The 25,063-nt window shown below is 37.2% G+C and overlaps 1 protein-coding gene across 1 annotated transcript in view; it reads right to left on the bottom strand.

Moving 5' to 3' along the window:
- Nucleotides 1–24,089, bottom strand: part of RAB18 (RAB18, member RAS oncogene family) — a 33,215-nt gene extending 9,126 nt beyond the window's left edge. Inside the window, exons 1-3 of the mRNA XM_024760070.1 lie at nucleotides 23,842–24,089; nucleotides 19,586–19,641; nucleotides 2,263–2,324 (exon numbers count right to left, since the gene is read on the bottom strand). Coding sequence (XP_024615838.1) covers nucleotides 2,263–2,324; nucleotides 19,586–19,641; nucleotides 23,842–23,909 — 186 coding nt within the window. The 5' untranslated portion in view covers nucleotides 23,910–24,089. The remainder of the gene's footprint in view (nucleotides 1–2,262; nucleotides 2,325–19,585; nucleotides 19,642–23,841) is intronic.
- Nucleotides 24,090–25,063: the final 974 nt, after the last annotated feature.

The following is a 25,063-nucleotide window of genomic DNA, read 5'->3' as shown; positions in this document are numbered from 1 at the left end:
GCTCTCTCCCTGCCCCCCCCACACTCATCCTCAACAAGATTTGAAAGTAAATGTGACAAACTAGGGGGAAAAATCTGCAGCATGACACACAAGAACATTAATGTATGTTACACACACACAAGAACATTAATGTATACTCCTCTTAAATAAGATTTTAAAGACAAATGACAGAGTAGAAAAAATGTGGCATATGACAAAAGCTAGTATTTTTATTATGTAAAGACTTTAATCATGAAAAAGATGAACACTAATATAAAAAGGGCAAAGCATATAAGAAAATTCATTAAAATATAATCAATAAATATGCAAGAAAAAAGCTCACTAATCAAAAGAAATGCAAATATAAGTGAAAAATTATTACTCAGAAAGGCAAAAATGAGAAAGATTAACAATATATAGTACAGAAGACCTTTTTCCTATACCCCAATGTTAAGTCTTCATATTCTTTCAGACAGTAATTCAGCTTCTAAGTATACACTGTAAAGTAACGGGACAAGTACACACAGATGTAAAAATTAGTATGCTCATCACAGCACTTCTGATCTTTGTGAAAAACTATTAACGGTGTAAATATCTTAAGATGGTCATTTAAACTGATGTACTTCTATATTTATTGACACAGAACAATGTACATAGTGTGTTGGGGGGAGGGTGACAAGCAGGTGAATCCCTTCTTTCAGAAAGTTGCATATACAACACATGTAACAATGTGCACGTGTCTGACATATTTTATAGGATGTTCACTAAAATGCAGACATCGGTTAAAGATGAACTTTCTTCTCTATTAATTTCATGCTATTTTGATTATACTTTTTAGAATGAAACTATATTATCCTTGCAGTCAGGAGAAGCCTCTCTTATTTAAAAAATATTTATAAGCCTATGATAAAGATGTCACTTCAGTAATAGCTGCCAACCTTTTTATTGAGCAGGAACTAGAAAGTAAATTAAAAACAAACAAACAAAAAACTTCTTGTATGAAAGTAAGATCTCACAGCAACCATCAAGCCTCAGATCCTATTCTAAATTGTATATGTCACAGCAGGAGCAAGGGCAGAAGAGGTAATAAATCAAACAAGAAAAACATGGAAAATCAGGCTCCGCTTCAGTTTGCAAAGAAGGGAGCATTCTTAAACTTCAATATATATTTTACTATGGTCTAGTCCAACATTTTCCAAATTGTTTCTTGTTAGACATTACTGTACTGATTGATATTAAACATATTTTGGGGAAGGGACAAACAGGCTACCAATCATGTAAAGCATTGTATCTTAGAAAAAAACTGACAAAAAAACATAAGACACACAGTCATTTGGAATAAAGTGTGTGTTAGAAATAGTGTGCCATTGAGAATGCCATTAACATGAATGAGATCATACAATGCATGAACACTTGCTGTTTCAATCTGTAATTGACACCCACCCAGCCAGCATTTACTACTTAGCCACCGAAGTATGACTCAATTTGATGACTGCAGACCAGTCCTAATATTATTATGTTATAAAAATATACTTAGATATTTAACTATAGTATATGTGGGAATTAGCTTATGAGTATATTTTTATAAATTTTATATGTCATATATTTAATATATAAGCAATCATACTTAGATGGAGAGACAGAGATAGGAAGGAAGGAAGGAGAGGCGGAAAGAGGAGCAGACGGACGCAGACTGAGTAACCTGGACGTTCCGGCGGCTAGTGCTGCCTTATTCAGCACTACCAGGAAGAGGTCTAGTTAGCAGAGAATGCGGATCAGAACAGGTGGGTTACCAGGCAAATGAAAAGACGCTAGTAAGTAAACACTCAGCATCAGTATTAAAAATCCAAAGTTGGCAAGCTCAAATTTTATAGATATTTACACTAACAAACATGAAAAATCATTTTTTCTATCGCTTCATTCCCTTCTCCACAACAACTGTCTTTAGCATTAGTTCAGAGTAGGTTGTCTTTTTAAAACTTTAAAGAAACACATTCAATAACAATGATTCTCTCTGGCAGACTATGATTTTTTTAATACTCTGTTTTCAAATATTCTGAAGGGATTATATATTTTAAAAATCTGAGTAAGTAAAACAAGTCTCTGCCTGATTACAGAATTAAGATACAACTATTTATGGCTATCCTTTAATCAACATCAAATCTCCCAAGTTATTAAACACACATTGCTCATTCACCTCTAGAACACTACACACATCAATTTCTGCTTCTTCAGAAAGTACAAGTTTAATATTTACACAGAATACATTTTAAAAATTCTTACCCATATTGCAAGTTTAGCCTTATTTCCATCCACTGAAATTGTTTTCACCTTAAAGTCAACACCTTGGAAAAATGAAAATTTTGATAAGAATTCCAGTAAAACATACATTTTAAATCAATTACCAAGAAAATGAAGAAACAGAAAAGCCACTTTATTAAATGCCCAAATTCACATCCGAATTCTTAGAGTTATGGATGTGAAGATAGAAGAAAAAGTGTCACTAAAGTTTAGCAGCTTAGAATTTAATCGAGAAAAATGAAAACCAAATGCTTGTAAAATTTATTCACCTACCTGTACTTCTTGAAAAAGCAAACGTTTTATTGAAAAAAATGAAAGTGTAAGGTGTAAGGTGGTGATCGACCCGGCCCATTAAAAGCCAAGAGCTAGAGTTCACTGTGCTGATGTAGAGAAGATCTCTGGCTGACTGTGGGTTGGGGCACTCTCCCAGGGCCCCCTAAGCTATTATTAGGAGCGTTGTCCACAGCTCGCCAACACCCTAAGTCAGATTCTGGCTGTGGGCAGCTTGCAAGACTGGTAAAATTATAAAAGGGCCCCTCTTTTCTCACCTTAAGAATTCTTTGTTTTTGTTTTTATCCTAAAAAACAGTATTCATTTTATATAACCTTATCAATAATCACTTGCTACTGCACAATTGCAAAAAGAGAATTTACACACAAAAACGTTTATGCCCAATCCTTTAAGAATCGTCATAAGTTAAAGAAGAGTGCTCGAAGAGCAGTGAAATCTGTATGTACTGATTTATATGAAGAGAAGACAAGTTCCGTAAGAAGTCACATTGGGCTCTACTACAGCAGCCCCCAAAACCTCTCCCTGCCCTGGAAAAGGACTTGACACATGCCATCTGGCTTAAATGAACAGTAACTGCCCACATGTCTGAAAAGAGTATCAGAAATAATGTGCAGTCTATCCCACTGGCCAGAGGGAAAATATTAACTCAAGACACTTGGAAAGAAACTTTCAAAAGATTTTAGCTTATCACAATTAATTCAAAACAGCCACAACTAAGATGATATATGTAAATGCTCAAATACTAAATGCTTCCTAGAACACCTGTCACCAATATGGAAATATATTAGTAATTCTTGGATGATTTCTGATAATCCATTACACACACAAATTAGGTAATAAAAACGCATTTCAAAACATGCATTACACCAGGTCTTTCTGCATGCCAAAGATTAAAAAAAAACAGTTTGGTGTCTTGGGCTAAGGTGATAAAGAAGTTGATGAAGTCATTCCTAGAATGTCAGGCAACCACGAGTTAAAGGACAGTGCCAATTGCACAGTCCAAGGAAAACCTAAGTGTAGTTTCTTTGAGGCAAAACAAACAAAAAATTCTATATATTAAGTAATCTTGTATTCACCAGGTCTAGATAAAGAAATCTGCCACACCATTTTTATAAAAAATATGAAATTATTTACATTTTACTCATATAGCTTAAAAAAAAGACACCCAAACTTGAGAAAGTGTAGATGAAGAAATGGTTCTGACTTGGTAGAGGTACTAAATGAAGGCCACTGGTAGACATCGCAGAGAGACGGCCTGTCACACATGCTCCACAGTTAAATTCTCAAGGTTCTTCAGAGAAGATAGAAAGAACTTTTCTATTCTTAAACACCTAAGACAAATCTGCTCAAGGGCAGACTGCTACCAGCTAGTCTACCCAGGAAAAGAAACTCAATGTTCCCGGAATGTTTGTGTTCTCCTTCCCTCCCCCAATATCCTCTTTCTCTTTTATAATTTCCTGCATATATTTCTTGGCAGTCTAATGACTTTCTCTGTCATACGTATAATTTGCATATCAATAACTGTCTCCAAGTTACTCTTCTGACATGTTAGATTTGAAAGCTACAGATAACACCCTCAGGAAACACTGCTCCTGGAGTCCTACCATCAAAGTCAAGAGACAGGCAACCTGAAAGGGTACCTCTCCTGGACACAGGACCTTCAGTTTTCATTCATCCTCCCTTGGTTCCTCTGGTGGATCTTGTGTGCAGACATTGATCTCTTTAGCTCTTAGATGCTCAAACTGCTTCTTCACCAAGTCTGGGTCTTCTGTTTTGCAAGTGGCTGTTAATTTGCCTTATTGGTGGCAGCAGTGGGAATATTTCTGATAAATTTTATTTTGCCAACTTCTCACTACATTTGATTAAACTATCTTTTCAACCTCCTCATGTGGATGAAAAACAAGGAGCTCATAATAGAAGCAGACTGTTTAGGAAAAAACACTCCTGTGTTTCTCCTCTACAACATTGAACACTTCTGTGACCCAATACGTAGGGTTTTTCCCACAACTACCAATTCTTTGACTTTCCAGGGACACCAGCTGGGTGTCCCACAATTCAATTCAGTTCTGACATGATCTACCTGAAGTTAAGAGATAGATCCCACAGGGTAAGGGCGAAGTCCCACAAGACTGCCACACCCCCATTTCAGAGTCCAGTCTCAAGTCCACGTCGTTACCTGTGCTTCTGACCAACTGGCTATAAATCAGACGTTCCCATAATCCCTCCTCAATAAGATTAATTTGATATAGTAGCTCAAAGAACTCAAGAAAACAGTTTACTTACTTACTTACTAGATTATCATTTTATTATAAAAGGATACAACCCAGGAACAGCCAGAGGGAAGAGATCTGGGCACAGGGTAAGGTATGGGGAAGAGACACAGAATTTTCATGCCCTCTCCAAGCATGCCATCCCTCCAGTACCTCCACATGTTCACCAACACAGAGCTCTCTGAACCCTTGGGGTTTTTTTATGGAGGCTGGACTGATTAAATCATTTGCCTTTGGTGATTAAACAAAACCTCCAGCCCCTCTCCACACCCTGGAAGTGAGGGAGGTAAGATAGGGCTGAAAAGTTCCAACCCTCTAATTATTGGGTTGGCCAAAAAGTTTGTTTGGGTTTTCCATAGCATCTTACAGAAAAACCTGAACGAACTTGTGGGCCAACCCAAAAATGGTTGGTTCTCCTGGCAACCAGCCTCTATGCTTACGGGCTTTCTAGAAGTCACATCATTAACATAAACTCAGGTGTGGTTGAAAAAGGCTTGTTATGAAAATACAAAAGACCTCCTGGGAATTCCTTGGTCGTCCAGTGGTTAGGACTCGGTGCTTTCACTGCTGGGTGCCAGGTTCATTCAGTCCTGGTCAGGGAACTAAGATCCCATAAGCCACGTGGTGCAGCCAAAAAAGAAAAAAAAAAAGAAAAGAAAAACAAAAGACATCTTTAATGACTCTTATCACTCAAGGAAATCCAAGGGTTTTTGGAGTTCAGTGCTAGGAACCAAACATATATTTCTTATCGTAAATAACAAAATCACAGAACTGTCACTTCAACTTTTCTCTGGTTGTTCATTTGGTCTTGCATTTTTAATACAATATTCAATTCTGTTCCTCTGCAGGAATCTTTTTATAGGCACACGCCTATTTTATGAAGGTTAAGTTAGTTAAAACTAGATAATATAACCAATAAAGCCTTTGAAACAAGCAATAAGTGAGACATGAAAATTTACCAAAGGTAATATCAACTACACTGTAAAGAAATACCAATGAATGGGAAACCAGAACATATCAATGGAATCATCTGCCTTATCAAAAGAAAAACAAGCAATCAAGAGAAACTGACTCAGAACTAGCAAAGATGTTAAAACTAGCAAAAAAGGATATTAAAAACACATCACTGTATACCACATGTTCAGAAAGTTAAGCTGACATGAGAGAGATTTAAAAAACCCATACCAAACATCTAGAGATGAAAACGACAATGTCTGAGATTAAAAAAAAAAATACACAGGATGGGATTAACAGCAGATTAGACAATGCAGAAGAAAACACAAGTGAATACATAAGAAAAACCTGTAACTAACATCATACTCATTGGTGAAGAACTGAAAGCTTTTCCCCACAGATCAGAACAAGATAAGGATGCATACTCTCACCACTTCTATTCTCAGAGTACTGGAAGTCCTAGCCAGAGCAAATAGGCAAGAAAAGGAAATAAAAGGCATCCATATTGGGAAGGAAGAAGTAAAATTATCTCTGTTCACAGACAACATTTCTTATATGTAGAAAATCCTAATGATTATATTCCATACACATACAAAAATATTGTTAGAACTAATAAGTGAATTCAGCAAAGTTGCAGGATATAAAATCAACATGCAAAACTCAGTTGCATTTCTATACCCTAGTAATGAACAATCCAAAAATAAAAATTTTAAATATCATTTCATTTACAATAGCATCAAAAAGAATAAAATACTTTTAAAATAGATGACAATGATAATAATAATAATAGTATTCAGGACTAAATTTAACCAAGGAGCTTTAATATTTATACACTGAAAACTACAAAACACTGCTGAAAGAAATTAAAGAAGACACAAATAAGTGGAAAGACATGCTGTGTTCATGAGTTGGAAGGCTTAATATTGTGAAGATGACAATACTACCCAAAGCTATCTACAGATCCAACACAATCCAATAAAAATTCTAATAGCTTTTTTTGCAGAATGGAAAAGCTGACACTCAAATTTGTATAGAATTACAAGAGGCACTAAATAACAAAACAATATTGAAAAAAAAGAATAGTTGGAGGACTCAAACTTCAAAACTTACTACAAAACTACAATAATTAAAACAATGGTACTAGCATTAAGTACAGACATTGAAACCAATGTAATAAATAGAGAACCCAGAAATAAACCCTCACATATATAGCCAACTGATTTTCAACAAGGAAGCCAAGACCATTCAATAGGAAAAGGCCAGTCCTTTCAACAAATGATGCTCAGAAAACTAGATATCCAGATGCAAAAGAATGAAGTTGGACCCTAACCTTACACCATATACAAAAGTTAGCCCAAAATGGATCAAAGATGTAAATGTAAAAACTAAATCTTTAAAACTCTTAGAAGGATAGGAAAAATTTTTCATGACATGGGATTTGGCAAAGATTTTTTGGATATAACACCAAGAGCACAGGCAACAGAAGAAAAATAAACTGGACTTTATCAAAATTAAAAACTTATATGCATCAAAGGGCAACGTCAAGGGAGTGGGAAAAAAAACCTCACAAAATGGGAAAAAATATTTGCAAGCCAGTTATCTGATAAGGGATTAGTATTTGGAATATATGAAGAATGCCTATAACTTAATAACAGAAAGCCTTATTCAAAAATGGGGAAAAGGATTTGAATAGACACTTCTCCAAATAATATACACAAATGGCCAACAAGCACAGGAAAAGATGCTCAACATCATTATCCATTAGGGAAATGCAAATCAAAACCACAATGAGACACTACTTCATATCCATTAAAACAGCTACAATTAAAGAAAAAAGTGAAAAATAACAAGTGTTAACAAGGACATTAAGAAATTAGAATGCTTGTGCATTGCTGGTAGGAATGTAAAATGGCACAGTCACTGTGAAAAATAGTTTGGCAGTTCCTCAAAAAACTAAAACTAGAATTACCATATAATGTAGCAATTCCACTCAGGTACATACCCAAAAGAATTGACAACAGGAACTCAAACAAATAATTGTACAACAATGTTCACAGCAGTATTATTCACAAAAGGCAAAAAGTGGAAGCAACTCAAGTGTCCATGGACAGATGAATGGATAAACAAAATGTGGTATGTACATATAATGGAACATTATTAGCCATAAAATAGAATGAAATTCCAATACATACAGCTATAAAATGGAATGAAATTCTGATATATGCTACAACATGGATGAACCTTAAACACATTATGCTAAGTGAAATAAGCAAATTACAAAAGGACAAATATTGTATAAGTCTACTAATACAAGGTATCTAGAACAGGCAAATTCATAGAGACGGAAGGTAGAACAAGTTACCAGGGACTGAGAGGAAATCCTGCAAATGGATAGTATTGATGGTTGCAAAACAATGTGAACATAGTTAGTGCCACTGAATCATACACTTAGAAATGGCTAAAATGGTAAATTTTATCTTATATATATTTTCACAATAAAAAATAGATAACCGGAGAATCCTATATCTATGAAAGAATTTAAATCTGTGGATAAAACCTTTCCATGAAAAAACTCCAGGCCCCAAATGAATTCTACTGAACATTTAAATAATAATCCATTACAAACAAACTCTTGCAGGAAACTGAAGAGGAATGAATACTTCCTTAGTCAGTCTATGAGCTCTATAGTACCATGATACCAAAACCAGACAAAGACACTATAATTAAAGAAAACTACAGATTACTATCCCTCATGAATATAGATGAAAATCGTAAACAAAATTTTACCATAAGTCATCCAAATAGGTGAAAAGAACAGTACAGCACAACCAAGTGACGTTATTTCAGAAATGAAAGGTTGATAATAACACAGGGAGAAAAAAAATCAATGTGGATTTTACTATTTTAAACCGAAAAAGAAACTTCATATGAACATCTCAACAAATGTGGAAAAGGAATTTAACAAAATCCAACATGCATTCCTAATGAAACCTCTCAGCAAACCAGAAATAGAAGGAAACTTCCTCAACCTGATAAACAGCATCTATGAAAAGATACAACTAACAGCACACTCAGTGGTAGAGACTGAATGTTTTCCCCTTAATATCAGGAACAAAAGAAGGATATCAGCTCTCATCACAACACTGCACTGGAGATCTTCAGCCAAGGCAATAAAACAAGAAATAAAAGGCATCCAGATTGGAAAGGAAGAATGTAGAAACCCAATGGAATCCATGGGATTAAAAAAGCACCTAGAACAAATAAGCAAGTTTAGCAAGGTTGGAGGACACTAAATAAACATTTAAAAAATCAACATTATTTCTATATAATAGTAATGAAAACAAACAATATTTTTTTAAAATTTACTACCATCGTACATAAAAACCTATAAAATACTTAGGGCTAAATCTCACAAAAGATGTGAAAGGTATGTATGTAACCACTCTGAGGCATTTTACCTGCACCTAAAGGTCTCAGGTGTTTTTGCTGCAGCACCTACAGCACTGTGACCTCAGGAGACCCCAGAAGCCAGGAAATAGGGTCAGGCCTGGGCCTCTGGGGTGGGAGCACTGAGTCCAGGATGCTGGACCACCAGAGAATTCCTGTGCCCAGGGAATATTAATTGGTGTGTTCTCTCTTGGAGATGTCCAGCTCGACCCCAAGACCCAGCTCCACCCAACTGCCTACAGGCTCCCGTGCTGGAACACCTCAGACCAAACAACTGGAAAGACAGGAACACAGCCCCACCCATCAGCAGACGGCGTCTAAAGTCATACTGAGCCCACAGCCACCTCTAAACACACCCTCTTGACACGGCCCTGCCCACCAGAGGGACAAAACCCAGCTCCATCCACCAGTGGACAGGCACCAGTCCCTCCCACCAGGAAGCCTGCACAAACCCCATGACCAGCCTCACCCATCAGGGGCAGACACCAAAAGCAAGCAGAGCTACGATCCTGAAGCTTGCAGAATGGAGACCACAAACACAGAAAGTCAGACAAAATGAGGTGGCAGAGAAATATGTTTCAAAGGAACAATATAAAAACCTGAAGGACTATTAAATGAAGTGGAGATAGGCAATCTACCTGAAGAAGAATTTAGAGTAACAATAATAAAGATGATCCAAGATCACAGAAAAAGAATGGAGGCACAGACCAAGAAGATATAAGAAATGTTTAACAAAGAGCTAGAAGATTTAAAGAACAAACAGAGATGAACCATACAATAACTGAAATGAAAAATACATTAGAAGGAATCCATAGCAGAAAAAATGAGGCAGAAGAACAACAAGAGAACTGGAAGATAAAGCAGTGGAAATCACTGCTGTGGAACATAAAAAAGAAAAAAGAAAGAAAAGAAATGAGGACAGTCTTAGAGACCTCTGGGACAACATTAAACCCACCAACATTTGCATTATAGGGGTCCCAGAAGGAGAAGAGAGAGAAAGGGCCTGAGAAAATAACTGAAGAGATATAGCCGAAAATTTCCCTAACATGAGAAAGGAAACACTCAAGTCCAGGAAGCAAAGAGAGTCCCATACAAGATAAACCCAAGCAGGAACTTGCTGAGACACATATTAATCAAACTAACAAAAATTAAACAGAAAGAAAAAATACTAAAGGCAACAAGGGAAAAGCGTGAATTAATATACAAAAGAATCCCCATAAGGTTATCAGCTGATTTTTCAGCAGAAACTCTGCAGGCCAGAAGGGAGTGGCATGATATACTTAAAGTGATGAAAGGGAAAAAACCTACAACCAAGAATACTCTACTGAGCAAGGCTCTTGTTCAGATTTGATGGAGAAATCAAAAGCTTTACAGACAAGCAAAGGGTCAGAGAATTCAGCACCACAAAACCAGCTTTACAAAAAACTCTAAAGGAACTTCTCTAGGCAGAAAAGAAAAGGCCACAGCTAGAAACAAGAAAATTATGAATGGGAAAGCTCACCAGTATGGAGGTTCCTTAAAAAACTAAAAATAGAAATACCACATGATCCAGCAGTGCCACTCCTGGGCATATATCTGGAGAAAACCATAATTTGAAAAGATACGTGCACCCCAAGGTTCACTTCAGCACTATTTACAATAGCCAAGACATGGAAGCAACCTAAATGTCCATCAACAGCGGAACAGATAAAGAAGATGTAGTAGATATATACAATGGAATATTACTTGGCCATAAAAAAGAACGAAATAATGCCATCTGCAGCAACATGGATGGACCTAGAGATTATCATACTAAGTGAAGTAAGTCAGACAGAGAAAGACGAATATCATATCACTCATATGTGAAATCTCATTTTTAAAAAATGATACAAATGAATTTATTTACAAAACAGAAACAGACTTACAGATTTCAAAAACAAACTTATGGTTACCAATGGGGAAACATAGAGTGGGGAAGGATGAATTAGGAGCTTGGAGTTAACATATACACACTACTATATATAAAATAGATAACCAACAAGGACCAACTGTATAGCACAGGGAACTCTACTCAATATTCTGTAATAACCTACATGGGAAAAGAATTTGAAAAAGAATGAATGTAAGTATATGTATAACTGAATCATTATGCTATATACCTGAAACTAACACAACTTTGTAAATCAAATATACTCCAATAAAATTTTTTTTAAAAAAGAACATTATAAGTGAAAAATTTTTAAAAATGAGCCATACACGTAGTGTGAAATACAAAACTATAAAACTTCTAGAGGAAAATCATTGCAATCATCTGTTGAGCACAAAATATAACACTGAAATCATCATCCATAAAAGAAAAAAATTGGTAAGTTGGATTTCATCACAATAAACAACTTCTGCTTTTAGAAATAACCTGTTTAGAGAATGACAAGAGGAGCCACAGACTAAGAAAAACACATTTACAAAGCATATTTCATCTAATAATGGACTTATATGCAGAATATATAAAGAACTCAAAGCTCAACCATAAGAAAAAAACCAATTAAAAACTGAACAAGACTTGGACACTTCACACACACACACAAAATATATACATGTGGATAGCAAATAACTTTAAAAGATGCTCAACATCATAAGTCATTAGAGAATGCAAAGTAAATCACAATGAGATTACCAGTACACACCTATTAGAATGATTACGATGTAAAAGTCTGACCATACTAAGTATAATGGATGGGGCTACAGAAAAATATATATACACACACACACACACATATATATCTATATACTGCTAGTGGGAATGTAAAATGACACAACCACTTTATAAAAAAATGGACGACTGTTTTCCAAAGTTAAATATGCATTTACCATATGATCCAGCAATTCCATTATTGGGTAATTACTCTAGAGAAATAAAAATTAATTTTCATGTAAAATCCTGTACTTAAATGTTTTTAACACGTCTATTTATTATCACCAAAAACTGGAAACAACCCAAATGTCCTACAATGGGCAGATGACTTAACCAGCTCCGAAATGGAATACAACCCACCAATAAAAAGGAACAAACTATTGACACACAAAAACTCAGAGGCAGTTCAAAGGCATCAGGCTAAGTGAAAAAACTCAGGTTGGAGGTTACACACGCTATTCCATCTATAGGACATTCTCAAAAACACAAAACTATAGTGATAAAGACCTAGCAGTGGCTGCCAGGGAATAGAGACGGGGAAAAAGTGTGGCTGAAAAAAGATGGCACTAGGGGAACTCTTTTGGATGTTGGAACTGTTTGGTATCCTGATTGTGGTAGCAATTACATAACCATATACATTTGTTATAACACATATTAAATTCAAAGAACTCTATATCCCCAAAGAAGTCAATTTTACTATATCATAATTAAAAAAATATTGCTATCTACTTGGAACATAATAGATCAAAAATACTTTCTGAAAGAATAAATTATCAGAGAACATGTAAAATTTCTGCTTCTTTCCAATTTATTTTGCTGCCGAAGTAAAGATTGATGTTGTAAAACTGTTCCATGGGCTTTTAAAATAATTAGTTCTTCATTCAAAATATTTCTTGACTGTGTTATTCTATTTCCCATGACCTTATCTGTATCTTTTGGATCTATCTAATTATGAAAGAGATATAACAAATCTCCTAATATAAATGTATTTTCATCAAATTCTTCTCTTGTGTTTTAAACAGATTTGCTTTTATATATCATTTCTGTGTTTGGTGCCTACTTGTTTATGACTATTATAGCTGTTTTGTTAATTAATTTGGCTTTTCATCATTACATAATATCCTATTTGATTTTGTCCAGTGCATTAGCCCTGAATTCTACCTTAAATCATGTTATATTACCACCTCTGCTTCTATACTGGTGCATCCCTTTATTTCAACCTTTCCATATTTCTTTTAAGTACTTTTCAACTCCAATCTGGCAATGTGAATTATTAGGAGAATTGGACCCATTTACATTTAATTAACTGATAAATCTAATTTTGCTGCTTCCCTCTTATGTTTAGCATTTCTGACATTCTGTTCAAATCTGCGTTTGATCTTTTTCATTGCTGAGTTGTATTTCTGTGCTGTAATTAAAAGAATACCAAGTCAGGAGGCTGGATTTAGTCTCAGCCCTCTTACTAAGGTCTCGATAGCCAAGAGCTTATTAATTAATCTCTTTAAATCAATTTCCCCCTTCTCATGAAAGAATATAAAAATTACTGGTTTATCTGCTATTTAGTTATTTTGGGGGAGGGGGTAGAGGATAACAGGAGAGGGGGCATCAAGACAGATACGATAAAACCTTTAAGGATCCAAGGAGAACAAGATTAGGAGGACCTAGATCCCCAAGTCTCAGTTTACAAACAACCTAAAAAGTATTAACAATGAAATGTGCTAAGTGCTCTGCTCCCCCAGAAGACAGAGCTGAGAAGGAGTGAGCACTGGAGGCGAGGAAAGACGGTGAACAAGGTTACAAAGATCCGAGTCTGGGAAATGAAGAGACACCAGGGCTTTCCGTGGAGACTACTTAGAGGGAAAAATGGTTATGGTGCCTGATGGTCTTATGGCGGCTAGCAGTAGCAAGATAAGAACATCTGGAGGGGAAAGAGGAGTGTGGAGGAAGGTCTTGTCAGAAGTAGGCTAAATTCTGAGGCTAACCTGACTCTTGCTGATGGACATGAGGCTGGCAGAGGGGTGGGTGGCTTTACTCCAAATGGAAGTCATTATCCAATAAATAAGAAATAAAATGACCAAAAAAAGCCTGGAAATTAGGAAACACATTCCTAAATCAAAGATTTCAAATATTCAAAGAGGAAAGCAAAACTGAAAATTTAAACTATGTAGAGAGCAATGAAAAACAAACAGCCTATCACAACCTATGGGACAGAGTAAAACTTGTTCTTAGAGGACATCTTTATTAAAGAATAAAGACTAAAAAGAAGGGAACTTAATACTCATCTTAAGAAACTAACAAAATAAACCAAAATAAAAGTAGGAAGGAGAAAGAGGGGAAAAATAAAGCAATTCCTCAAACAATAAAATAGATACATTCCTTAAGGAAAAGACAGACCAAAAAAATGTACAAGTTTAGAAATGAGAGAACATGAACACAGATAATGAAGAGTTTAAACGAATATGACAGGGACTTCCCTGGTGGCCTGGTGCTCCCACTGCAGGGGGAATGGGCTCCACCCCTGCTCGGGAACCAAGAACTAAGATCCTGTGTACTGGCCAAAAAAAAAAAAAGATACTACATGCAACTATCTTAACAAGTGAGTTGGGATTTTCCTTCCTAGCTGCACTCCTAAGACTGTCTAAGAAACAGAGAACCTGAAGAGGTTGTAACAGTGAGGAAGAAGCTGGATCAGACTGACTCAGATGAAATATAACCTTCATAGAACAGATAATTCCAGTAGTATTTAAGCAAATAAGGACAATTTAAAAAGACAGAAAGCTCCTTCATTGTATAAACTAATACAACTTTAATACCAAATTCTGATTTTTTAAAAATACAAAAAAGGAGAGTCCATCTTACATATAAAAATAGATGTAAAAATTCTAAATTAGTCAACACAATCCAGAAATACATCAAACAAAATGAGTGAAGGCTTATCTAGGAAAGCAAGGACATTTCAGTATAAAAAGGTCTATCAACCATTAGTCAGTGCTGAAAAGGCATATAAAAAACATCACAACCTTTCCTAATAAAGCCTCTAAGTAGAATGGAAGAAAGAAACAATCTATATATGATCAAGACCATTTGTCATTATTCTAAATAAAGAAATGTCAGAGCCATTTTTATTACTTTAACATGTTTAATTGAATGAAATATTATGAACTAGTTCTATTTTACTTTCTGAATTATTTCATATTCCCAAGTATTAACAAGATTATAAACATTAAACAAGATGTATAAACTACTTTGCATTTTAATTAAATTATCTTTCTGTTAAGTAAGCCCAAACTATAAGGTAACTTGTGTATGAAATCTGACACCTGCCCTTAGAAGCCAAACAGTCATGGGTATTTCTAAAAACTTACCAAGGGAGTGATAAGAATCACTGATCTAAAGTCAACCAACAACAAGCAAAATTTGTCTAACTTTAGTTGAAATGTATCAACCCTCAAAAAACACTTTCACATATTGTAACAATTGTAAGTCTTAAAGATTAAGAAATAGTTTGTGAGCCTGTCTTAAGTAGAGAGCCAGTTTTAAATTTTCTAATTTTTGTATTTGAAAATTTTTACTTAAAGTGCTCTTTTTGTATTCAAAGGTTACCTAAAATAGGGTAAATTAAAAAAACAAAAATAAAAAGCAAATTTTGCCTATTTAATCATACTATATAAAGTTAATGTAACTACTTTCTATATCCATGCTTAAATTTCAACCAATTGTATCTATGCAGTTGATTAAATACCTCAGGTAAAGACCTGATTAAGCACCATCTTATGGCCTGACCATAGCAAAAAGAGAAATCTAATGCTTATTATTTCCCCCCCAAATATTCCCATGTAACAAACAAAAACCTGGTCAAAATATTCTTACAATTTTGTCTGTGTGTTTATTTTTATGTCAGATACGTTACCTCGGATTATATATCATTAAATATTGGTTGTGTTTCATTATGTTTCTTCTTTTAAGACTCAAACATACTATGTAAAATCTCCTTTTCTGATTTCCATATCTATCATTTTCTCACTCTAATTTGTTTTAATATTCTTATTCATTTTGGTAAATTCTACCCACTTTAGAATTTGTCTAAATTCTGTCCCTTGTGATCCTTCCAATCTCACCTTCATTTCAGTGATGGTTTTATTTTCTTATCTTTTCTTTCTTTCCGCTCAATCAGCTCACACTGCATTTTCTCATGTAGTCGAACTATCTCTTTCCCGACCTCTTATATCACTCTTTTGTGCTCTCACTGATAAATATTTCCATTAAGCCTTTTAAATTCATGGCAAAATGTTTGGTCATTATTTTCATCTTCTTTACAGCAATATTTTTTTCTGGTGAGGATTCTTCAACTGTCCTTTGTTTTTCCATTCCTTTCTTCCTTTTCGATTCTTGAATGGTGGTAGTGGCCTTGAGCTGGATTCTTTTTTACTAAGTCATAGTTGAAAGTGGTGAGGTTTTCCTGGACAAGCTATTTGCAGGAGGTTCATGCAGAAAGCCATAGTGGATCAGTTCCGCACTGGAAAAATTTTGTCTTGATTCAGGGTTTTACATGAGAATCAGTTAGTTTTTTATTTCTCAACATTCAGAGGAGATAGGCAACCTAGAGGTTTTTCAAAGGCATCTATCTCCTCCCTTACTGCTACAGAGACAGACAAAATGCAAAAATGGCTGGTTTGTATGACTCCTTGTTTGGCTTCACCTTCCCAACTTCTTAAAACCAAACCAGATGCAGGGCAACTCCTGCCATTAGCTTAAGAAGCCATTTTGCTTTTATAAACAAGGGATATAGGTTTTGCATCTCACAGTGGACCTCTCAACCTCATGAAGCACCTCTTGCTGGCTCCGAGCTCTGCAGCCCTGGCATCGCCTACTTTCTCCTACAGGCGGCCTGTCTGGTCCCCACTGCTCTTGGCAGCCATTCTACCTATTTTGTGGCTTGGTGTTTTAGCTGCCTTCTAGTATAGTGGTCTACGGGGTTGGGGTTTTGGTTTCTCCCTCTCTTTGTTATTAGTCAATTGCCAGAAAGCAGAAGATGAAAATGCCAACTCTATAGTACCATCTTCAAGCCCCAAATCCGATAACTACCTTAATAGAGTATTTCATACAAGACAGGAACTTGAGTGTCTCACTGTATTACTGAAAGATGAAGGTGTGCTTTCCTTACTATTATACTGGGAGGTAAATACTAATTTTCATATGGCCATTAACAACTGGGCTAATTATTTTTATTTCAAAAACTCATGTATATTGGTTATAACCTAGGGCAGAAAATTATCTGATGCCGAAATGTAAAAGATACTTTTCAAGACCCAAGGCCCATTGGGGGAACAAATTATGTATATTCTCATCAGTATGCTACAATCTTAGTATTTGCTTTTAAAGCAAAGCCTTTTTAGTAATAAAGACAACGAATGATCTGTCAATCTGCAAGTCCCCAGTTACATTTGGGTTTGAAATGAAGACAGATAATTTATAGTATATGTAAGATCACTCCCTTACGAAAATTTTAACTCTAGGCAAGTTTATTTTCCTGCCAGTTATTATTCTTCTACTCCTCGCTTATCCAATAACAGGTATGTTCTGAACAAAATCAAGTTTTATTAATAACTGATTTTTTAAAGGAGCAAATGATATACCAAAACCAAATTAAATAGATTTTGAATTACTAGTGTTTTAAATGATTCCCTTTTACACACATAACAGTAAATCTGTCAATGTTAACATGTCATTCAAAAGCTAAGTAATGCCTGATATAATTTATTAAACATTTAGAGGCACTGTGAGCTCATACTGATAGAAAGAAACAAAGAACTCTTCTTTACAGAATTCTAAATAAGAAATGGAAATGGAAGGATGGAATTTGAAAAACCACAGCTGGACAACCACCATAGTTGGAATGACAGGATGACAGTTTACAGTGGAGAGACTTGGTGTACATCATCTTAAGGAACCAAGTCCCATCACAGTAATGGCACAAATATACACCATGCTCTGACAAGCACTTCTGAGGAATTCCTGACCAAAATGCATAGCCTGAATCTAACCATGAAGACACACAGACAAATGCAATTGAAGGATATTCTACAATAACTGGCCTGTATGTGCTCTTCAAAAATGTCAAGGCCATGAAAGACATAGAAAGAGTGAATAACTGTTCAGATTAAGAGACTAAGGAAAAATGACAACAAAATTCAATATGTGGGCTTCCCTGGTGGCACAGCGGTTGAGAGTCCGCCTGCCGGTGCAAGGACACGGGTTCGTGCCCCAGTCTGGGAAGGTCCCACATGCCGTGGAGCGGCTGGGCCCATGAGCCATGGCCACCGGGCCTGCGCGTCCGGAGCCTGTGCTCCGCAACGGGAGAGGCCACAACAGTGAGAGGCCTGAGTACCGCAAAAAAAAAAAAAAAAAAATTCAATATGTGATGCTGGACTGGATTCTGGACCAGAAACAATTCTTTTTCTTTGGTATATAAGACATTAGTGGGACAACTGATGAAATCTGTCTGTATACAGGAGAACTGTATCCATGTTCATCTAGAAAATACACATTAAAGTACTTAGAGGTTAAAGACACTGAAGACACTCTGCAATTTTCTCTCAAACAATTTGAAAAAAGCAAGAATACTGTGTATGTGTATGTAGACAGTGAATGATAAGGCATATGTGATAAATGTTAACATTTGAGGAATTTGATTAAGATATACAGGAATTCTTTGAACTATTTTTACAACTTTTCTCTAAGTATGAAATTATTTAACAATAAAAAGGAAAAAAAATCAACCCAGTTAATAGAAACTCTTTATTTTGCCTAATAATAACACAAGGATCATCTTTACTACATTCTACTCATCAGATCATGAAATTTTAGAGCTGGAAGAAAAATGTATTCTCACCAAAATTCCTCAACTTACAGAAGACAAGGAAGTGAATGATTTGCTCAAGATGACAACGTTCAAGGCAGAGCCAAGACTATTATCCTGCTCTGACTCAGCTCTTCCTACTGCTGCAAGCTGTCTCTTGTTCCTTTACATTGTCACCTACTCCCTAAACATGTGACACCAGAATATTTAGCTCTGTCTTCTCATATATCCTAATAAGCTGGTGTGACAAACCACTTTCAGGCAATCTAAATTTCATTTTTAAAAGGCAGTTATGTATTACTGCTTCTAACAGTCTTTAATAACTAATATCAATAAATATGCTGCCAGAATACATGCCAGATACTGTACTGAGTGCTAAAAATACAAAATTAACACACTCTACTGCTGGGTGATACTGCTAGGTCCATTATGACAGAGACCAAGTCTGCATTATTGAACATTATAACCCACCTCTTAGGACAGTGCCTGGCATGCAATAAACATTCAAATGACTGTATGCTGCTAAATAACAGACAACCCATAGCACAGGAATGTGTATACAGATAATCGTAATATCCGCAGTGTTAACAAAGTACCACGAGACAACAGAAAAGGACCTTCTTTTGCTTGGTGAGATCTACAAAGGCTTCAGAAATTTAATGACTACCAAAGCTAAGACTTGAAAGACAAATAAGATTTTGACAGACATGGAAGCAATGGGGTGGTGAGAGGATGGGTAGGGGGAGTTAGATGAAACAGCCTGAAGCAAGAAAATATTTGGCATTTCTACTAAATTTTTAAACATAGGCTTACCTATTGTTGCTGCAAGCTCTGGATCAAAAGTATCATCTGTGAACCTCAAGAGCAGGCTAAAAGAGATGTTAAAAAGACAGATTAGTAATTTGGCTTTTCTTTCTAATCACTTGATAAATCTTCCTGATTGTTTTATTTCGTCACTAGTTAGATGCAGATAAGCCTCAGGGCAGGTATACACCGAGGAATTAAATTATTGGAACGGCAATTAAAGAGTCCCAAAAGCAAAGTAGTTTTTACTAGAAAATATATTCCCTATGCTCCCCTGCTCAATTCCCCACGTGTGAAAACGACTGTGTTTTTACTTTTTTATAACTGTATTGGTATGTCCTTCTGAGAAAACAATATTAGCAAACATTTGACACTTTAACTGACATGGACAAAAAGGGGAAAAGTAAGTCTTTTGGAATGCAACAAATTAATTTTTTTTTAAATCTAATGCATAATTCACTCTGAATTCAGGTAAAAACAGAAAGGTGTGAAGTCTAGCATTTTGAAACAAGTAGTTAAGACTATTACCCAAGTGGAAAGAGATACAATAAAAAGTACTCCAAGATTTTGTCTCCCAGAATTATTTTAACATAAGGCAGAAGTGTCAGTTATTAGCTCTTCAAAAATAAAATCTAAGCTTTTGTTAAAGCCCTAGATTTATAAAATTAATCAACTGCCCCTCACGTTATCTCCTAAGTAGGACGAGACCATTCTATTGACCTATTTGCATTAATAAAATCAAGACAATCGCTATCCCATGTCTGAATTGCAGCAAAAAAATGTAGGAATATTTCTATAGATTATAATTATTGCTGCTTAAGATTTTTTTTTTGCCCACAGGGTTGCAAAACGTAACGGCCTCTTGGTAGTTGCCGAACCCAGTGTCATTAATTCTATTTGAAGGATTAACTCTCCGTTTCCTGGTTTTGCTTTTTGTTGATCATAAAACCAGCACCACAAAAGCAAAGTAAAAAGAATCATATTGTAGATTTTTCTACTTAACATTGAACACTCTTGACTATAACTCATTTTACTTACCTCCAACATGAATTAGGTGACAGCACTAATAAGAATCTTAAAACACTACTCATAAGAATTTTCTTCTCTGCCCAGCATTAAACTTCAAATCAACAAAGGTGAAGATTTCGCTGAAAATTTCAGTTACTCACAATTTAAGAATAGAAAGGTTGTGTATCTATACTCAGTCACCAAAGAAAATATTATTACAAAAACGTAGAATCTTGTTGAGTAGTAATAATAACACCATAATAACATAAATAATAACAATGGTATTGGCTATTATTTATTAAACATCGACAATGTGGCAGACACTGAGCCAGCGGTTTTTCTTTGCTTGTCATTAATGGTATTTTGTCAGGAAAGACAAGGGTGTAAAGCAACAAATTTTAATACAGACTTCGAGTATAAGGCAGCAGATCTTAGCCAGGGGTAAACTATTAGCTCGAAATGTATTCTAAATTCTATGTGTACATTTTTCTAGGCAGGGAGTCTATTTCTCTATTAGATTTGACAGGAACCCACAACCCGAAAATGATTAAGAGCCACTGCTCTAAAGGATGTACGTTTAAGCCTTCATATTTTCAAAGTTAAAGGAGCAAAATACTCTCCATGCAGAGCTATAGATGGAAGGAGACCACCAATCCACTTGGAGACCAAATCTGTAATTAATCAGTGCGATTATAAGTAACACGCATTTCTCAATTTACAAATGAAATTGGTCAAAAAGGATGGGATATAAGGGGCACAGGAGGGACAGCAACTTAAGTAACAGAAGGTCTCTATAATCCCTCCCAGTTTCTGAAACACCTGGCTACTTCTTCACTTCCCTATGGCTAGTCACGGAATCAAAGACCATTACACATTTAACACTTGATAGGGTCTGAGAGATTTCTACCCAACCTCACTTTTCGAACAAAGAAATGAAGGCCTGGAGTGTCTGAGTGACAAAGGTCACACAAGTGGCAGCACCAGTTTCATCACTCTCATCTCCTGGCTCCTCTCACACATGCTCATTACACTCCAAGTACGGAATAAACTGGAAAAATAACCCACTAGTTTGAATTAGTTAAGATGTCCTTTGTTGTGCAATGATTTCTCAACAACACAAGTGATACATCACTTCCACTAACTCTAGATTTATAAAGAAATAGAAACCATTGGTTAGAACAACCCTGTAAGATTATATCCATGACAAGTGTTTTTGTACTTACCTTAAAAAGATAGGCTTCTAAAGTCATTTATTCTCATCTTATACAGAAAGTGTTCAAAGTTTTTTCCATAGCATATGACATACACCAAAAATGTACATCTAGCCAGAAAAATAAGCCAACTTTCTCCTTAAATGCAATCCTTTCTTGAAAGAGGTAAAGGTGTCAAAATTTTGCAGTGAGTAGTTGATAATTCACCACTAACTATTGAGAAAAAATCTGGAGCACATTAGATCCAAATAAATTTGTTTGAGGGGAGGGAACCAAGGGGACCAGTAAATCCACTTAACGGATTTTACTCTAGAGGAAGAACTTCAGTTATGTGAACACCGCACTGCAGTTAGCTTTCAAGTAATCACCCATCTAACACATTTAGAAAAGGTGCCAATCAACCATGTTTGGGGCTGAACCACATGAAAGGACATTCAACCATTCCTAACTTCAAAATCAGCAATTTCATATGTCTTAACCTAAATGAGGGTCACATCTCAAGAAGCAAATGGTCACAAGGCCAAGGAATTCCTATTAAGACAATGTTTATATATTACCTAGCTTTTTAACCCTCAAATACAATAGATGGTGATCATGAAAATGATTTTATTCAGCCCTTTAAGTAACACACACACACATAAATCATACTATCTTTTTAGCCCACAGTGTTTCATTAATTTATTCCTTCTTAGGTACAAATCCCTCACTCTAACATACAGAGTACATTAAATGAGAGAAACTATGAAAATGTACTGTCATGCTTTAAAAACACATAAAATTTCAGAATATATTTACAGAGTAAGGTTTCAAATACTCAAGTATTTTATTTCTTTTTCTTTTTTTTTTTTTTTTTTGCGGTACGCGGGCCTCTCACTGCTGTGGCCTCTCCCGTTGCGGAGCACAGGCTCCGGACGCGCAGGCTCAGCGGCCATGGCTCACAGGCCCAGCCGCTCCGCGGCATGTGGGATCTTCCCGGACCGGGGCACGAGCCCGTGTCCCCTGCATCGGCAGGCGGACTCTCAACCACTGCGCCACCAGGGAAGCCCTCAAGTATTTTTTTTAAAAAAAGTAAGACTTCACGAAGTTAATGTGAAAGATAAGTTTATCAGGAGGTATAGCTAAAATATGAAATTGCTTGCAGCTCCTGGAATTGGTATATTATTTGAAGATCAAAGCAGCGTAGAATACAAGGAGCTCGTAATCATAGGGCGAGGATACCTTCACCTGGAGAACTTTGTTCCAGGATGTGGATGAAATCACAGCCCTCTTGTGATACGCTCCAGGCTCCACGTCTTCCCTTGTACTCAACTCTAACTACTGTCAGTTATTTTCCCCCAGGAAAGAAGAGACACATGCTAATGTGTTCTTTTACCTCTATATGATGCGGCACAATGACAAGTAACAATCACACTTGATTTTCAAAAGCGGCCCACAGCTTAAGCTCTACCTTCTCAGGCTAAAGTGAATTATTTAAGCAATCAGAAGACTGAAGAGTTCTTTCACAGCTGACTCATTTAAAAAAAAAGAAAAAAGAAAAAAAATTGGTTGAGGGGTGCACCATAATAGGCCAGGAATGCGACCTACGGCGTCGCGAAACTTCCCGTGCAGAACTTGACGTATTACGAGGCAGGCCGGCCGAAACCCCAGCGGTAGAGCTACACCTCTCAACTCGCGGGGTGCAGGGAGCCTGGCCCCGGGGCCCAGAGGCCTAGCCCTCGGCCGAACTCGGGCCCAAGCCCGCCCGCCGCGCCCTAGGCTCCTCTACAGCAAACCGCCGGGCGGGCGGCGGCCCCGGAACTGTTTTCCTCTGGGTGCGACAGGAGGCGAAGCGATCCAGGGAGCCGGGCCTGGCAGAGGCCGTGGACCGGGCGGCGGGGTGGCGGGGCCGCGCAGCGAGAAGGCCCGGAGGCCGCGGGCGGAGGCCGCCCCAGCTCGGGCCGCGCCCGGCCGTCGCCGTTTACCGTTCCCGCCGCGGCCCAGGGGACAGCGGCCACCGAGACGGAAAGGGCCCTGTCACCCTCGTCACGGCTCGCAGAGCCGCCTCACCTGGACTTGCCCACGCCACTCTCGCCGATGATGAGGATCTTCAGGGTGGTCAGCACGTCTTCGTCCATCCTGACCCTGCTCCGCTCGGCTCACAGCTGGCCGCCCCGCTCCGCCTCTCAGCCCTTCCCCAGGGGGAGCTGCCGCGCATGCGCCCCGCCCCGCCGGGGCCACCTTCCTTTCACACCGGGTGTTTAGGTTGCAGGAGCCCCGCACGCCCGGGTTCCGCCTGGAGGTAGCTCTGCGTCGGCGCAAACCCAAGTCCCAGGTGTCCTTCCGGGGAGGGCAACTCCTCCCTTGCGCAAGCGCAGAGGGAGAGCGCCGGGTGTGATTTCACCCGGTTCGCAGGCTCTTCCCCTTCTCCAACCCTCATTTAACCGTCCTTCCTTGGTGCACGTACTCGGAAGAGGACTGAGTCAGGGGAGCATGGTTCTCTTTGATTTCAATAGCTGCTCAAAACAGCTGCATTGCAGTGGCAACAGTCTTGTGCGCAAAGGCAGATTATCTTAGTTTTAGGTCCCAGCCACCGTATAACCGCTTTGCATTACCTAGACTTCTGAGCCTGTTCCCCTCAGTTGGCACAATTATACTTCTAACAACAAGACCGGCGTCTTAGAATTATTATGAAGATTAAATGAGTTAATTTCTGATGGTACTTTGTAAACTCAAGTGCTCTATAAAAGGTGTGATCTGGTATTATTAACTTCCTGGCTGTTTGACAAATACCCTTCACACCTCACTTCATATTCAGAGAGATGTAAACCTCACATAGATCAGGTGCATACAGATCTCTGGTGGTGCAACTCAAGCTAACTGTTACTCATAAGAGCTGCTACACCACAACTGCAGGAATGTATGTACATGCTTTGTCTTCTTGGCAAGCTATAAATCTTAGTGAGGGCGTCAAACCTCATGTATAGTAACTAACAAAGTGCCTGGTACGTGGCAGACACTAAATAAATATTAGCCTCCCATCTTATTTTCTTTTACCTGCAGCTAATGCCAGATACAATAGATATTTAATTAAAGAATACATGTTAATAAAAGTTAAAATAAATTAAGGAAATAATCTTTTTTAAATACCCAGAAAAGCTCTTGTGTTAGATACCCAAATGGTATCCCACCCGCCGATACCCTTCTCCTCCTTCAGGTCTTTGCTCTAATGTTTCCTTCTTAATGAAGGCTTCCCTGTACACACTACTCGAAATCTGCAAATCCTTCCAAC

The sequence above is a fragment of the Neophocaena asiaeorientalis genome, unplaced genomic scaffold (assembly GCF_003031525.2).
Source record: "Neophocaena asiaeorientalis asiaeorientalis breed wild unplaced genomic scaffold, Neophocaena_asiaeorientalis_V1.1 scaffold793, whole genome shotgun sequence".
Lineage (NCBI taxonomy): Eukaryota > Metazoa > Chordata > Mammalia > Artiodactyla > Phocoenidae > Neophocaena > Neophocaena asiaeorientalis.
This window is presented reverse-complemented; position numbering and strand designations above follow the sequence as displayed.